Here is a 17,111-nt window from a genome sequence, read left to right as displayed (position 1 = left end):
AGGTGGGGGGAAGAAGAAGAAACAGATTCTTAATTATAGAGAACAAACATGATTACCAGAGGGAGGTGGGTGGAAGGGATGGATTAAAGGGGTCATGGGGATTAAGGAGTGCACTTGTCATGAGCACTGGGTGATGTATGGAATTGCTGAATCACTGTATTATACACCTGAAACTAACATGACTTTGTTACCTAACTGCAAGTAAAATAAAGACTCTAAACAAACAAACAAACAAACAAACAAACGGAACTTTCTGGCAACCATAGACATAAATAGCATTTAATATCTTGTTTATGTATTTACTATGTGATCAGTATGTTGTCAGAATCTTGAAGGAATTAAATTTCTGGGTGCCATATATTTAAAACTTTACTATGTTACTAAATAAATGTTGCCATTCCATACCAACCAATATCCAGTGACATAAAATATTCCAGATGATTAGTTAGCAGAGTCATTTGGTGCATATTCTATCTGTATAGTAAAAGAGAACATTTTCTTCCTTAGACACATAGGGAAGATGAAGATTTTAGTGAAGAAGAGCCTGAAGAAGAGGAAGATGATATTGACAACATCCTTGAAGATGAATTTCCAAAAGATGAGGAAGTGATGAGTGAGGAAGATGAAGAACAGGAAATTGATGCACTTGAACGCCTGAGAGGTGAACTGGGAGAAAAATTTGAAACAGATATGAATAATTTACAAGTAATACAGGTTATTACTTTTCCTTTTTTCATAATTCACAATGTAACATTTGAGAATGAAAGAAGTGTAGTTGGTTTATGTCTTGGTTTCTTTTTGACATTTCAAAAGAAATGTGTATCTTAGGACTATCTTCCCTTTTGCCAGCACCGCTTGCAATTATGAAAACAAATTAATAACTCAAGGGCAACGTGGAAGCCACAGAGAGTCAAAAGTTTTAACTGCCAATATGCAGTCACTCAGAAGCTGAAAAATATTTATTCTCTTGACCGAAGTGGTCAGTTACCAGCAATGTGTATATGCTGTGACCAGACTTGGTCTCATTAAAAATATTTGGTTTGGGGCACCTGGGTGGCTCACTACATTGGGTGTCCAACTTCAGCTCAAGTCATGATCTTGCGGTTCATGAGTTTGAGCCCGGCATCGGGCTCTGTGCTGACAGCTCAGAGCCTGGAGCCTGGAGCCTGCTTCAGATTGTGTGCCCCCCCTCTCTCTCTGCCCTACCCCTGCTTGTGCTCTGTCTCTCTCTGTCTTTCAAAAATGAATACACATCAAAAAAAAATTTTTTAATATTTGGTTTTTTTATTTGTTTTTCATCAGGATGAATGTGAGAAGCTTACGATACCAGTAATTCTCATTAATGGAGCTCGGAAAATCCATATCGTACAATATAGTTTGAATATGAAACTGAAACCACTGGTAGAGAATCGTGAGAGCATTTTTGAAAAATGTTATCCAATAGCATCACACCTTGCCCAGAAAATGCTGAACTACACCTATAAGCATATAAGTGCATTTGGCTACTGGGACCCTGTAAAGGTAATGTCGGCAAATGCACCTGAAAGCTGTGTTCTTTCTTTTATTTTTGTTAAGTATGTCTAAGAAGAAGACAGGATAATTTCAAAAATTGTAAGCATTGTACAGTACTCAACTAGCTATAAAAACGTGATTGTTTTAATTTTCTGACATCTGAAAAGTAATCAAAGGGTTTAATTTCTTTCATGTATATCTGGAGAGATAACACAATTCCAACTTGGTTTTAACTTGGTAGCAGAAGAAGATGGGTAGTAGAAATATTTTCAAAGGACACATCTAAAGAGCTGAGCTCTGGTACTAATTTGTTACCTAATTTTAGGCAAGTCATTTAACCTCTTTCATTCTTTAATGGAACCAGGCCTAAGACCTTGTACTAAGACCTAGTTCTGTACTAAGACCCTGAAAGAATAATACCAACAGGCCACTGTGATCAAAAACGAGAGTATAAAGAGTATACAGTGTGAGACACAATATGAAATGTGACATTGATGTTCATAACAAGCATTCTAAGTACAATATTTTTATGCACGTGGACAGATTTACTCCAGTTGGAATTCACTAGCCTCACATGTGGGATGATTTTCAACAAATCTTAACTAAGACCGTTCCAGCCACTGTTCTAGTCCTGGGAACAGAGTAGTGAACGAAAGGTTTCTTTTGTCATGGAGCTTACATTCTAGTTGGACTGGGGAGTGAGGATGGGCATAAGTAAATAAACAGAAAAGTATATTCTTGAAAGATAGTATTAAGTGCCATAAAGACAATAAAAGAATGTCATGTGATAGTTACCTATTCACTTGATCAGTGTACCTTTTTATTTCCATCAATGATATAGCACAGTGGTGAAGATCATGGCCTCTGCCACCATTTATTAGTGACCTTGCACAAATCATTTAACCTCTCAGTCATTCCTATTTGCATAATGGGAATAAGAATAGTTTCCTACCTTATAGTATTGTTACAATGATTAAATGAGTTAATTACTATAAAGTGCTTACAACAGTGTTTTGTTTTTTGTAAGTGTTCAATAAAAGTTATTGTTATTAATACATATTACTATTATTGGTCACTGATAAAAAGTATTTTGGAGGATGGGATCCAAAAAGGAGCCATGTGCATGTTACTTGAAACCTCCTTCTTGGCTGTATTGACACAATCAGTTTCAATTTTACTTAATTGTGCTATCTTCTTTATCTTAACCATACATAGGATGTCAAGAGAAACCTTTTCAAATATCATGCTGGAATATAGAAACATATGGCAGTGTCCTCCATAGAGAATTGGATAGAGTTAAGCATTAGAATGGCCTGGAAAACTTTTGAAAGATAGTCATGCCCTTTCTCTGAGATGAGTGAGAAAGGGGAAGAAGCAGACAAAGTCAGAACCCTATTTAGGGAGGAAGGTTTCATGTCTAAATATAATTAGAATTGTACAAAAATGTGTTATAGAGAAATGAGTGCATGGTCATAAGAAGGGTTTAAGCATATAAATAATCATTTCTCAGGGCTGTTGGGAATCTTTCTGGGTGCATGACAGTTCGATATTCTGATCTGATGACACTATGGGTATTCTGACCTACATAGGAGAAAGGATACATGCTAGATATTTTGAGCAACAGCAGAAACTGCTGTAAGGACTCTCATTTAATCTGGGAATTTGAAATAGAATCATTAAACTTTCAGCTTTTTGTATTACCAAGTGTAAGACAGAGCAGACATTCCTACACCACCCCTGAGTTTCTTCTTATACCTAGCACTTACTCCCAGCCATGAACTTCACTCCAGCCCAAGAATGATAATGTTGACAATACCATTGACCTGTGACAACTGTCCTGGTGTAGCTTTGGGGAAGGAGCAATCTTGAATCACATTGCTTCATACCTACTTTGTCAAGTATGGGCCGATACTTAGCCATCTAATGCTCTAAAAATGATATCCAAACCTGACTTTATTAATGACCCATTTGTCATCTTGAACAAATAAACAGATGTGGAACCACTCCTCCCAATCCTTCCATATCTGTACCTTAAGCTGCCTTTTAGGTATTTTTCCCTTTTGTGGCTGCTCTGGATATTTACGTGAGTGGGATTTTGCCTATATAAAATGTGGAAGAGAAACCTATAGGATTTGTCCTACCACTATGTCCCCAAACATAGCCCAGGACCCCATCTGTGTTAGTCTACTCAGGCTGCTATAACAAAGTACCACAGACTAGGTGGCTTAGACAACAGAAATTTATTTTCTCACAGTTCTAGAGGCTGAAAATCCAAGGTCAAATTGCCAGCAGAGATAGTTTTCTGGTGAGGCCTCTCTTCCTGGCTTGAAGATGACCACCTTCTCACTATGTCCTCACATGGCCTTTCCTCTGTGCTTATGTACTCCTGGTGTCTCTTCCTCTTCATATAAGACACCAGTCTCGTTGGATTAGGGCCCCACTCTTATGACCTCACTTAACCTTTCCCTTCTGAAAGGCCCTGTCTCCAAATACAGTCACTTTGGGGATTAGGCTTAAACCTTTGAATTTCGGGGAACACATTTCCATCCATAACACCACCTTAGGAATGGACCTTTTTATGAGGATAAACTGGCCCATGAATATATCCAAACAACTTTACATTCCTTGGCAAAAACATACACTAAAGACATTATAAGGAAGTATAAAGGAAGTATGGGAACTATAATGGTCATAAACTGAAATGTATTTCAGATTTCATCAATTGCATGTGGGTATAAAATAAATTGTTCTTTTTATACAGTTTTTAATATTAAGATTAAGTTATAATTAGTTTTCTTATTTTGTAAGAAAGATATTCTTATTTTACAAATGTATTCAAATGTATTTGGGGGAATGCTGTATAACTTAAAGCTAATTTATGAATTCAACTGTGTACATATTGCAGCTAAGGGAAGGAAAGACAATCAAACCAATTGAAACTTCAGAGAATCCAGTTTATGCTGTAATCCACCGTCAGTATATTTATTTTTTATCTAGTAAGGAATCTAGAGAAAAATTTATGAAGAACCCAATCAAATATATCCGCCAACCCAAACCTAAGCCTACTATGCCCATTAGGATTGCAATTCTGGGGCCTCCAAAATCTGGGAAAACTACAGGTAAGCATGTGTTTGCCTTTGTTATTCCTTTTTTGTTCCCCCAGTGTAGCTAACATACAGTGTTATGTTCATTTTAGGTGTACAATATAGTGATTCACCAATTCCATATATTACTCAGTGCTCATCAAGATAAGTGTGTTCTTAATCCCCAACACCTATTTCATTCATCCCTCTACCCACCACCCATCTGGTAACCATTAGTTTGTTCTCTGTATTAAAGGGTCTGGTTTTTGTTTGTCTTTTTTTCTTTGTTCATTTGTTTTGTTTCATAAATTTCATATATGAGCAAGATCATATGGTATTTGTCTTTCTCTGACTGGCTTATTTCACTTAGCATTATACTCTCTAGACCCATCCACGTTGTTGCAAATGGCAACATGTCATTCTTTTTTATGGCTGAATAATATTTCATTGTATAAATATATGAAGTATATAAATAAATATACGTGGTATAAATATACCACATCTTCTTTATTCATTCATCTATCAATGAATACTTAGGTTGCTACCATAATTTGGCTATTGTATATAATGCTGCAATAAACATACGGGTGATGTATCCCTTTGAATTAGAGTTTTGTATTTTTTGGATAAATACTCAGTAGTGCAATTATTGTGTCATGGGTAGTTCTATTTTTAATTTTTTGAGGATCCCTCCATACTGTCTTCTACAGTGCCTGTGCCAGTTTATAATCCCATCAACAGTGCACGAGAGTTCCTATTTCTCCACATCCTTACCAACACTTGTTGTTTTGGGTATTTTATTTTAGCCATGCTGACAGGTGTGAGGTGATATCTCATTGTAGTTTTGATTTGCATTTCCCCGATGATGAGTGATGTTGAGCATCTTTTTGTGTGTCTGTTGGCCATCTGGATGTCTTCTTTGGAGACATGTCTGTTTATATTTTCTGCCCCATTTCAGAACTGGGTTATTTGGTTTTGGGGTATTGAGTTGTATAAATTCTTTATATATTTTGGATACTAATCCTTTATTAGATATGTCATTTGTAAGTATCTTCTCCTATTCAGTAGGTTGTCTTTTAGTTTTATTGGTTGTTTCCTTTGCTATGCAGAAGCTTTTTATTTTAATGTAGTCTTAATAGTTTATTTTTGCTTTTTGTTTCCTTTGCCTCAGGAAGCATATCTAGAAAAATGTTCCTAGGGCCAATGTCAGAGAAATTACTGCCTGTGCTCTCTTCCAGGATTTTTATGGTTCCACGTCTCACATTTAGGTCCTTAATCCATTTTGAGTTTATTTTTGTATATGGTGTAAGAAAGAGGTCCAGCTTCATTCTTTTGCATGCAGCTGTCCAGTCTTCCCAATATCACTTGTTGAAGAGATTGTCTTTTTCCCATTGCATATTCTTTCCTGCTTTGTCAAAGATTGACCGTGTAATTGTTGATTCATTTTTGGGTTTTCTATTCTGTTCCATTGATCTATGGGTTGTTTTTGTGCCAGTACCATACAGTTTTGATTACTACAGCTTTGTAAAATAATTCGAAGTCTGGAATTATGATACCTCTAGTTTTGTTTTTCTTTTTCAAGATTGCTTTGCTATTCAGGATTTTTATGGTTCCATACAAATTTTTTAGGATTGCTTATTCTAGTTCTGTGAAAAATGCTGTTGTATTTTGATAGAGATTGCATTAAATCTGTAGATTACTTTGAGTAGTATAAACATTTTAACAATATTATTTCTTCCAATCCACGAGCATGAAATGTTTTTCTATTTCTTTGTGTCATCTTTAATTTGTTTCCTCAATGCTTTATAGTTTTCAGAGTATAGGTCTTTCACCTCTTTGATTAAGTTTATTTCTAAGTGTCTTATTATTTTTGGTGCAATTATAAGTAGTATTGTTTTCCTAATTTCTCTTTCTGCTACTTCATTACTAGTATGGAGAAATGCAACACATTTCTGTACATTGATTTTGTATCTTGCAAGCTTACTGAATTCATTTATCAGTTCTAGTAGTTTTTTTGGTGGAGTCCTTAGGGTTTTCTATATATAGTATAATGTCATTTGCAAATAGTGAAGTTTCACTTCCTCTTTACCAATTTGGATGCCTTTTATTCCTTTTTCTCATCTGATTGCTATGGTTAGGACTTCCAGTACTATGTTGAAAAAAAGTGGTGAAAGTAGACATCTTTGTCCTGTTCCTATCTTCAGCTGAGAGCTTTTCCCCAATGAATATGCTGTTAGGTGTGGGTTTTTCATATAAGTACTTTATTATGTTGAGGTATTGTTACCTCTAAACCTACTTTGTCGAGAGTTTTTATTATGAATGGATGTTGTACTTTGTCAAGTGCTTTTCCTGCATCTATTGAAATGATCATATGGTTTTTATCCCTTCTGTTATTGATGTGTCCTTTGTTATTCTTGAGTATAAAAGAATCTCCTGAAAGCTAGTGCCACTTCACCAGAAAACCAACTCTCAGAATTGACTCAAAAGGAGATAGAAATCCTAAATAGGATAATAAGTACTCAAGAAAAGTCATTCAAAAATATAATCCCATTCTAAAACAGTCCAGGATCAATCAATGATTTTAGAGAAAAATTGTATCAAACTTTCATAGAATTAAAAACTCAAACAATTTCTGTGTTTTTGAAGCTTTTTCAGCGCAGAGAAAAGAAGACAATAAGTTTCCCAATTTATTTCCAGTTTCTTTTGTTATTAAGGAGTGTAGTCCTCAATAAATATAAGCAAATATTTTTAAAAAATTAAAAATATATAATCAAATATTTATATGGGCAGAATTATAGTCAATATAATCAAAAGGTTATAAAGAGTACAAATTCATTTTTAAGTTAGCATAATGGTGATATCAAAACCTAATAAAGATAATACAAGAAATTATAAGTTAGTATCACTTATAATTACAGTCAAATAACAGCATATTAAGGTTATGTTAGCATAAAATTATATTAAGATATTTTAATATAAGATTTTAAAAGATGGAGACATAATCTACTGTATTAATAGTTTAAAGAGTAAAAATCCATTATCCTATCATTGCTGAAAAAGACATACTCCTATAATGTTTGAATTTTGTATAACTTTGGACTGTGCCTTTTTTTTTTAAAGGCAAATAGTCCAACAAAACATTAGTTTTCAAGATGACATAACATGAACAATGGTTGGTCACAATAAGAATTGAATGGAAAGGACAGATACAGGAGGTATTTCAAAGGAAAACAATAGGACTTAATGACTGACTAAATCGAGAATGAAGGGGAAAGAAGAGGTCAAAGAAAAATTTGTCACCAGGCACAATAAAAGGGAGTTTTGTGTTCCAACTCTTCAGATGAAAAGTTTGTTTTGCCCATTTAAACCTCATAACATGATGAGTCTTTAATAGTCACATTCTAAATGTTCACAAACGTAATATTTCCCAAAGAAACCGAATCATTGACATTTGAAATAGGATCCCACAACCAGAGCAAAAGGTGAAAATGTGGATAAACGTTCTTATTTCTCACTTATTTTTCTGTGTGCCTCTTAATCCCCATTCACTATTTCACCTATCTCCCTACCCCACTTTGGGCAACCACCAGTTTGTTCTCCGTATTTACGAGTTTGTTGCTGTTTCTTGTTTGTTCATTTGTTTTTTTCAGATGCCACATTTAAGTGATTTCATAATAGTATTTATCTTTCTCTGTCTGTAGGTCCATCCATATTGTCATAAATGGCAAGATCTCATTCTTTTTTTTTTTAATGCTTATTTATTATCAAGAGAGAGAAAGAGAAAGGCAGAGAGAGAAGGAGACAGAAAATCCCAGACAGGCTCCATAATGTCATCACAGAGCCCAATGTGGGGCTCAAACTCATGAACAGTGAGATCATGACCTGAGCCAAAATCAAGAGTCAGACACCAAACCGAGCCACCTAGGTGCCCCAAGATCTCATTCTTTTTTATGGCTGATTAGTATTCCATTGTGTGTGTGTGTGTGTGTGTGTGTGTGTGTGTGTGTGTGTCACATCTTTATCCATTCATCTATCAACAGACATTTAACGTTGATTCTATATCTTGGCTATTGTAAATAATGCTGCAGTAAACATAGGGTGCATATATCTTTTCAAATTAGCATTTTTGTTTTCTTTGGGTAAATACCCAACAATGGAATTACTGAATTGTATGGTATTTCCATTTGTAATTTCTTGTGGAACCTCCATACTATTTTCCACAGTGGCTGTACCAATTTAAATTCCCAGCAGTGTAAGTTTCTCTTTTCTCCACATCCTCATCAACACTTGTTGTTTCTTGTCTTGTGATACTAGCTATTCTGACTGGTATGAAGTGATATCTCATTGTGGTTTTGATTTGCATTTCCCTGATGATGAGTGATGTTGAGCATCTTTGCATGGCCATCTCTATGTCTTCTTTGGAAAAAATGTCTATTCAGGTCTTCTGCCCATTTTTTTAAAAATCACATTATTTGATTTTTGGTATTTAGTATTATTATTAGTTGACTTGTGGTATTATTAGCTGATTTCTATATATTTTAGAAATTAGCCAATGGATAATTTAGTAGGTTGCCTTTTGTTAATGGATATATCCAGTTTAGTAGGTTCCCTTTTGTTTTATCAATAGTTTCCTTCACTTGGCAACAGCTTTTTTTTTTTTTAATTTTTTTTTTTAACGTTTATTTATTTTTGATACAGAGAGAGACAGAGCATGATCGGGAGAGGGTCAGAGAGAGAGGGAGACACAGAATCTGAAACAGGCTCCAGGCTCTGAGTGGTCAGCACAGAGCCTGACGCGGGGCTTGAACTCACGGACCGCGAGATCATGACCTGAGCCGAATTCGGACACTTAACCAACTGAGCCACCCAGGCGCCCCTGCAACAGCTTTTTAGTTTGATATAGTTCCAATAGTTTATTTGTGCTTTTGTTTCCTTTGCCCAAGGAAACATGTCCAGAAAAATATTGCTATGGTCAAAGTCCAAGAGATTGCTGCCTATATTTTCTTTTATGAGTTTTATGGTTTCAGGTCTTACATTTAGGTCTTTAATCCACTTTAAGTATAGTTTTGTATATGGTGTAAGTGATACAGTTTTATTCTTTTGCATGCAGCTGTCCAGTTTTCACAACACCATTTATTGAAGACTATCTTTTCCCCATTGTGTATTCTTCCCTCCTTTGTCATAAGTTAATTGACCATATACACACAGGTTTATTTCTGGGTGCTCTATTTCATTCTATTGATCTGTGTGTCTGTTTCTGTGTTAATACCATACTGTTTTGATTTCCCATTTCTTTGTTGAAACAGAGGTGAACTTTTAACAAGGTATCAAATTATAAAAGCCTTATTATTATTAGAACTTTAAAAAGTAGGTCTGATTCCAACATTTATGGCAAAGCTAAGATTAAGGGCTCTGTAGCTCTTGCAAGGGCTTCCCTTTGGGGTGGCCCTAACTGTGGTCGGTTAATCTGCATTCCCTGTGAGATAGGATGGGCTCTCTCAGTGTCCTCTACACTCTGCTGTTTTCAGACACGATGAGGCAGGGTATATAGACCATTATAGAGCATGCCTACATTTAGTAGTTACGGAAAGCCATTGCCTATGGTCTCATTTAGGTGAAGCAGAAGTCAAAATGGATCTTGTTTCAACCAATGGCAACACCTATGTGACTTTGGACAGATTATCCCATTTTAGTGGGCATGAGTCCTCTCATCTATAAAATTAGAATTTCAATATTCATTCTATCCACCTGATGGAATGGTTGAAAATGTCAAATAAAGTCACAGAAGAAAAATTGCCTTGTGAGTTATAAATTACTATTAAAATGTCAGGTATGCCATTATAATTTTTAAAAATTATTTCCTATAGGATTAACTGAGACCTAACTGTGTAGGGTTATGCTATTCTGATTGAAGCATGGATTCCATAAATAGATAGATGAGGAAACACATAGTTTCATATGTTCGGTGACACAGGAGTATTAGATTATTATTTTGGACATAATTCCAAATAGAAATAGTACACAGGAGGAGTATCATATTATTAGAGTATTAGATTATTATTTTGGACATAATTCCAAATATAAATAGTACACATATGATGCCATGTAAAGCTCTCAAAAATTTGCTACCTTGTGCAGAAGGAAGAAAACACTTAAATATTGGTTTCGTTATGAAAAAAACCCCACAGAGTTGGCTCATTAGCCACATACCTGAAATATTAATAATGATTAACCTTTGACAGTATTAGTTCAATAAAATGTAACAATTTTGACTTTCAAAATTTCTTCAGGGAATATGAAGATTAGCTCACTGTGGACATCAATTAACCAGAAATTAAAAATAAGGTTGACTGATGAATTTGTGAAATGGAGTGAGTTTAAAGTTTTAATCTTTTTCAGTTGCCAAAAAAATTTCAAGTGAATATGGCTTAAAGCGCCTGTCAATAGGAGAGGCGATGCGTTATGTATTAAACAGCCAACCAGAAACAGAGCTGGCGCTCATGTTAAATTGGCATCTTCATAAAGGAATGACAGCACCTGATGAACTGGCTATTCAAGCCTTAGAAATATCTCTGATGGAAAGTATATGTAATACTGCGGGGTAAGTGGGAGTGGGCGGTGGGGAGGGAGTTAAATAAAGAAATCACTCACAGAATTTAAAACACTTATCTTCAACAAGGTTTAAAGCTCTTGTAAAGGGTGAGATCTACTTCTCAAACCTTGGACACCTACATGGTTATATATTTTTAATTTTCTGTCAGGCTAAAACTTGGCTTGAACACTTATATGCCAGAATAGCAAGCTGGCCACTTCATTCCTTGTAGCAACCTGTGTATCGTCTAAAAGTTTCTGGCCTTACACTGCTGACAAAGGAGGCCAGTGTGACTTCCAGAGCCTAGTAGACCTTCTCACTGCCCCATGGAATGATGGGGCACTTCTCTGCTCAACCATTACTCTCCCAACACAGCCACCGGCCAAACCCAGTTATAAAAGCCAGGGCAAGCCAAGGCCCTGCTCATGAGCCCAGGTCACTGACCTAGAATCCCACCAATTTACTTACAGTTGTCTTACGGTAGGAGCCTTTATGCCCTTCCCTGCCTCTGCTCTTTAACTAAGTCCTTGGCCGGTTCTCTTAATTTCAGTTACAGAAGAGCAGATTCTGGGGTGTGAGATTTTTCCCCAGGGAAGGCCCTGGGACTTACACAAACTGAGTTACCTCCTCCCTGGTGTTTAGCTTTGCACAACCCTGAGTCACAAATGTTTTATTTCATCTTAACACCAGGATAGTGACTGCCTAATCACCCTGAATGTTTCTAATCCTGACGGTCACTCAAGCAACCTTTCACAAGCAAAGAAATTGAGCTACTCTCCATTAGAAAAACCTCAAAACATCAATGGCACTCCCATAACATTCTCTATTAGGTTTGCCTGGCTACATTAATTTACAGTTCTCTCTGCCATGGAACTTAGAACTACTGCCTAGAGACTTGGCCACAGAGCACTGAGTGAGGGGGTCCTGTGACTTCCTCTAAACCAGCCCCTCTTGAAGACCACCAGCTGGCAGGCCCAGCCTGCTCCCACCTCAGAGGGAGTTTCCAGACCTTGGGGGTCACTCCTCCCAGAATTTGTGGACAGCCTTTATTCCTCATCTGAGTTTGATAGTAATACTCTCATTATCTCAGACTGTTGGACTGACTTAAATTCTCTGTCATTTCTGCTCAGAGGCATGATGGGTCCTGATGGAACATTCTTTCTCAGATATCACAGGGCTACTCTCACCAACTCCCTGTCTCTCCTCCCACTCGCCGGCCTCCCCACAGAACTTTAGTATAAAAGCAAGCTTAGAGCACCACTGTTTTCCCATATTTGCTGAATCTCTTACTAGGATACTATTCATTGTGCCAGTTCCTGTTCTAGCTGCGTTACATACTAGATCTATAAGTCTTTAAGACGACTGTAAGGGTTAAATATCATCTCCCCTATTTTACTAAAAACTGGCACTCAGAGAGGTCAAACTAGGTCTCAAATCTAAGTCTGTCTGCCTCTGAAACCTATACTCTTTCCGCTGTTTCATTTCTTAAAGTAATAGCACCAATTGAATAACACAATGCTCAAGGTATTATGTGTGTTCTCTTGAATTCTGCCAAAGCCTAGCTCTGTGATGCTAAGTGTATGAATTCAGAGCTGTGTCTGTATGTATGCTGCCCTACACCTGGCTCTTGGGCTGACCGAAGTTAAAAATATAGAGATAAAGAGGGCAAAGTACAAAGACAATAAATCAAGTTACACAAGGAAGGCCAGGGGGCTACTCCTAAAGAGATGGACTGCTTCTAGAAAACAGGAAGGAAGGTATGAGAGAAAAGAAATCTGGAATTATTTTCATGTTTCCCCTTGTTAGTGTTGTCATCGATGGCTATCCTGTAACTAAGTATCAAATCAGCCTCCTGGAATCTAGGTCAATCATTCCCATGGTCATCTTTGAGCTGGATGTGCCTTCCAAGGAGATTTTCAAAAGATTGTTCCTGGAAAAAAAAAAGGAACCAAGGTAATGTGTGTGATGAAAGCAATGATAAAGAAATGAACTTTAATCATCCAGGAAACAAGTATGTTTTTTACAACTTTTTCCATTCATTCTGTTTCTTTATTAGTTTGCCTTATCCACTGCACAATAGCACACAAATTATGGCGGTCAAAAACTCAAAACACCGCAAAAATATTAATGAGATTAGGCAATATTATCAAGAACAACATCAGAACTGGTATGTGATTGATGGATTTCACAGCAAATGGTGGGTGTGGAATGAAGTCATTAAGAAAGTTCAAATGGTGAATAAATATATGCAGACATACCTGGAAAGAATAAACGCAGGTAAGAAAACACCTTGTTATTAAAATATAATAAAATATTAAAGTCTACACATGCCTGACTCTTGTTACCATAATTCACTCAATTTGAACATTTGTTCCCACGATCTTAATCAGCATTTTAAGTATATGGTACTATCCAATTACTGGAGCATGTAAACTGTTCTAATAAATGACTGCCACTACTCAGGCTATCATTTATTGAATTCCTGTGTGAACCTAGCACATAAAAGTAATACATAGCCTCTCACTAGAAGAGTTTATAGTGTTTGGAATGCCACGTAAGAAGCTAAGTTTCAAGAATGCTAGTCATACGAAAGCAGTCGTCTGTGGAATGACATTTGGCAAAATTTTGTTTATGAACCTAGAATTAAAGTTATTTTTAGTATTTATATCCGTTTTGGTATTAGATAAATGTTGAGTCTATAAAAAACTAAATGTAAGCATAAATGCCTTTTAATATATATTTGGAATCCATGAAAGAAAATATATTCCTCTAAGTTACTTGATTTTTCTCTAGAAATACACAAAATAAAAGGAAAGTTATCTATATCTGATATCTCTAAAAAGAGTGATGACTCCAAAGAATTCATCTGTAGAGACATTTGGTTAGCGACTTTGTTTAACAGAGAAGATGTAATGAGGTACAAGAGCAACGTGACTAAGAGAATCTTGTACAAGGAAAAATGCAATGAGGATTCTGCATCATTTAGTCTTGATTTGCTTCATTATTTGGGTATAATCAGTATCCCTGGTTCCTGTTTTTCTGCAGACCAGGAATTTGTTTTTCCCTGAGGATTACACGGCATGACGAGTACAGGGAAAAAAGAATTGAGTTTTGAGAAACCTACTCACAATGAGTTTTGGCTAGCATCACACTAGTAAAACACTACATCGCAGACTTTGAAAGCAAAAATTGTGAATCATTCATTTCTGTTTCCCGATTTCACCCTCCTTGCCTTAGATTCGGCTCCCTGGAAACAGATTCCAGATTAAAAGTTGTGTCCAGAAGCTTAATCAAAAAGTATTCTCAGGATCTGAGTTGTCAGATTAAGCAAACAAAAATACAGAATCCCCAGTTACATTTGAATTTCAGATAAATAACAAATAATTTTTTAGTGTGAGTGTGTCCCAAATATTGCCAATACTCTAATACTAAAAAAATACTGAAAACTCATCATTGTTAATCTGAAATTTAAACTCCCTTAGCATCTTGTATTTTATCTGGCAACCCTAATCAGGAGATACACCTGAGGGGAGTGAGGACACTGGAATTGGAGGGAGGGAGAAACCACACCTGCCGTGTGGTGCAAATAGAAGCCTCAGCAGATAGGGGAGCCCTGGAGCTAGGATGGGCCTTCAGAGTTTCCCAAATTGAGGGGAGGACCCAGGTTGTGTTCCCTCCATTGGCCTGCCACTCAACACAGATCACTCTGGAGGGTGTGGGGGGAGGGGTTAACCTATGACAGACGGGCAATTCCCATTGCGGCTGTGACCCATCAGCACTGATGTTGCCAGCATCTGGGGGATGGTCGCATCAGCCCTGAAAGAGGGATCTGGATGAGGCACCATGGTATCCACTTTATTACTCCATATATACATGCCTCTGCCTTGAATAGTTTGATCGAAGTCTACCCTGTTGATCTTCTGCTTCAACTTCCACCTAATAATCTAACCTGTACCTGATTGTTTAAAATTTTTTTTTCAACGTTTTTTATTTATTTTTGGGACAGAGAGAGACAGAGCATGAACGGGGGAGGGGCAGAGAGAGAGGGAGACACAGAATCGGAAACAGGCTCCAGGCTCCGAGCCGTCAGCCCAGAGCCTGACGCGGGGCTCGAACTCACAGACCGCGAGATCGAGACCTGGCTGAAGTTGGACGCTTAACCGACTGCGCCACCCAGGCGCCCCTGTACCTGATTGTTTAAAATTAGTCTTGACTTGTTTTTTCATTCCACATTTCCTTTGTATGCTTTTCAAATGATCTTCTCCTATCGGGGAGCCAAAGTTTACTCTAATGATATGGAGCAAGGTCAGGGCTAGAAGATTAAAGAGACTCTTCTTCATTCTGCTTATTACATCAGAATAAGATACGTAGTTATTGCCAGATGTCATCAAGAATACCCCAAAATCAGGGGCGCCTGGGTGGCTCAGTCGGTTAAGCATCCGACTTTGGCTCAGGTCATGATCTCACGGTCGGTGAGTTCGAGCCCCGCGTCTGGCTCTGTGCTGACTGCTCAGAGCCTGGAGCCTGTTTCGGATTCTGTGTCTCCCTCTCTCTCTGCCCCTCCCCCGTTCATGCTCTGTCTCTCTCTGTCTCAAAAATAAATAAACGTTAAAAAAAATAAAATAAAAATAAATAAATAAATAAATAAATAAATAAAGAATACCCCAAAATCAGAAGAAGAGATATTTGAGTGTCTTTTAGGACTTGTAGTCATATGATTCTAAATTACCCTGTCCCTGTCACGGAACCTGTCAGGATTGGTGAGGTTAAGCACATCTGAGCTAAAGAGCAATCTAGGATTGTAATACTGTAGTACCATATAGTATAATATTATAGCACTATGTAATACTATATTCTTTAATAATACAATATATTATTATACCATAGTACTGTAGTATTATAATAGTTTAATATCCTTTGTAGGGAAGGAATATTAGGGCTTAGCCCTTTCATCTGTGTCATAAACAACAGGTGAATAGTGTATTAGTTTATCTATTGCTGCATAACAAATTATTTTAAAACTTAGCAGCATAAAATACACACACACACACACGCACACATGCACGCACAATTTCTGTGGGTCAGGAATCCAGGCACAGTGTAACTGGCTTCTCTGCTTCAGGGTCTCTCACAATCCTAATCCAGGTATTGTCTAGGATTATTGTCTCACCTGAAGGCCCAACTGAGAAAGAATCTACTACTACATTTGTTCATGTATTGTTGACAAGATTTTGTTCCTTGAGGATTGTTGGGTTGAGGGCCTCAGTTCCTTGCTGGCTGTTGGCCCAGAGACCACCTTCAGTTCCTTCCCATGTAGTCCTTTCCAACATGGCAGCTTGTCTTATCGAGTGAACAAGCTGAGAAGGCAAGAAAGAATGCCAACAAGACAGAAGTCATGATATTTTGCAATTGTCTTAGTTTCCTGAGGCTGCTGTGACAAAAGGCCTTAAGCTGGGTGTCTTAAACAACAGAAATTTATTCTCTCATAGTACTGAAGGCTAGAAGCTCAAAATGAAGGTGTGACCAGGGCCATACTGTCTCTGAAGTCTCTAGGAGAGAATCTGTTCCATGTCTTTCTCTTAGCTTCCACTGTTGCCAGAAATCTTCTGCATTCCTTGGCTTATAGATCATCACTTCAATCCTAAGGATAAATTTTATGTTTACATCATCACATAATGAAGTATGGGTTATGCTTCATAATTTTATAGTTAATTTAAGATCTTCTGAGGCATAATAATAACAAAGTATGATTTATGCTTCATAATTTTGTAGTTAATTTAAGACCTTCCTAGTCATAATAATAATTTTTAAAAGGTAAAACTTCTCACTAGTTAAAGGGACCATTAAAATGTATTGGGGGGGGGTCAAAATTTACTTACTGTAACTAAGCTGTATAAAAAATAATTTCATTTTCTAGAACATCT

General features: G+C 36.9%; 1 protein-coding gene across 4 annotated transcripts in view; it reads left to right on the top strand.

Annotated features, from left to right (window-relative positions):
• AK9 (adenylate kinase 9) overlaps nt 1–17,111 on the top strand; it is a 141,439-nt gene that overhangs the window by 105,925 nt on the left and 18,403 nt on the right. For all 4 annotated transcript variants that reach the window (XM_042986929.1, XM_007078737.3, XM_042986928.1 and 1 more), the window contains exons 29-34: nt 508–714; nt 1,303–1,521; nt 4,418–4,631; nt 10,995–11,196; nt 12,994–13,140; nt 13,244–13,464. In XM_042986929.1, the coding sequence (XP_042842863.1) occupies nt 508–714; nt 1,303–1,521; nt 4,418–4,631; nt 10,995–11,196; nt 12,994–13,140; nt 13,244–13,464 (1,210 nt within the window). The remainder of the gene's footprint in view (nt 1–507; nt 715–1,302; nt 1,522–4,417; nt 4,632–10,994; nt 11,197–12,993; nt 13,141–13,243; nt 13,465–17,111) is intronic.

This window comes from Panthera tigris, chromosome B2 (genome assembly GCF_018350195.1).
Source record: "Panthera tigris isolate Pti1 chromosome B2, P.tigris_Pti1_mat1.1, whole genome shotgun sequence".
In the NCBI taxonomy this organism is placed as follows: domain Eukaryota; kingdom Metazoa; phylum Chordata; class Mammalia; order Carnivora; family Felidae; genus Panthera; species Panthera tigris.
This window is presented reverse-complemented; position numbering and strand designations above follow the sequence as displayed.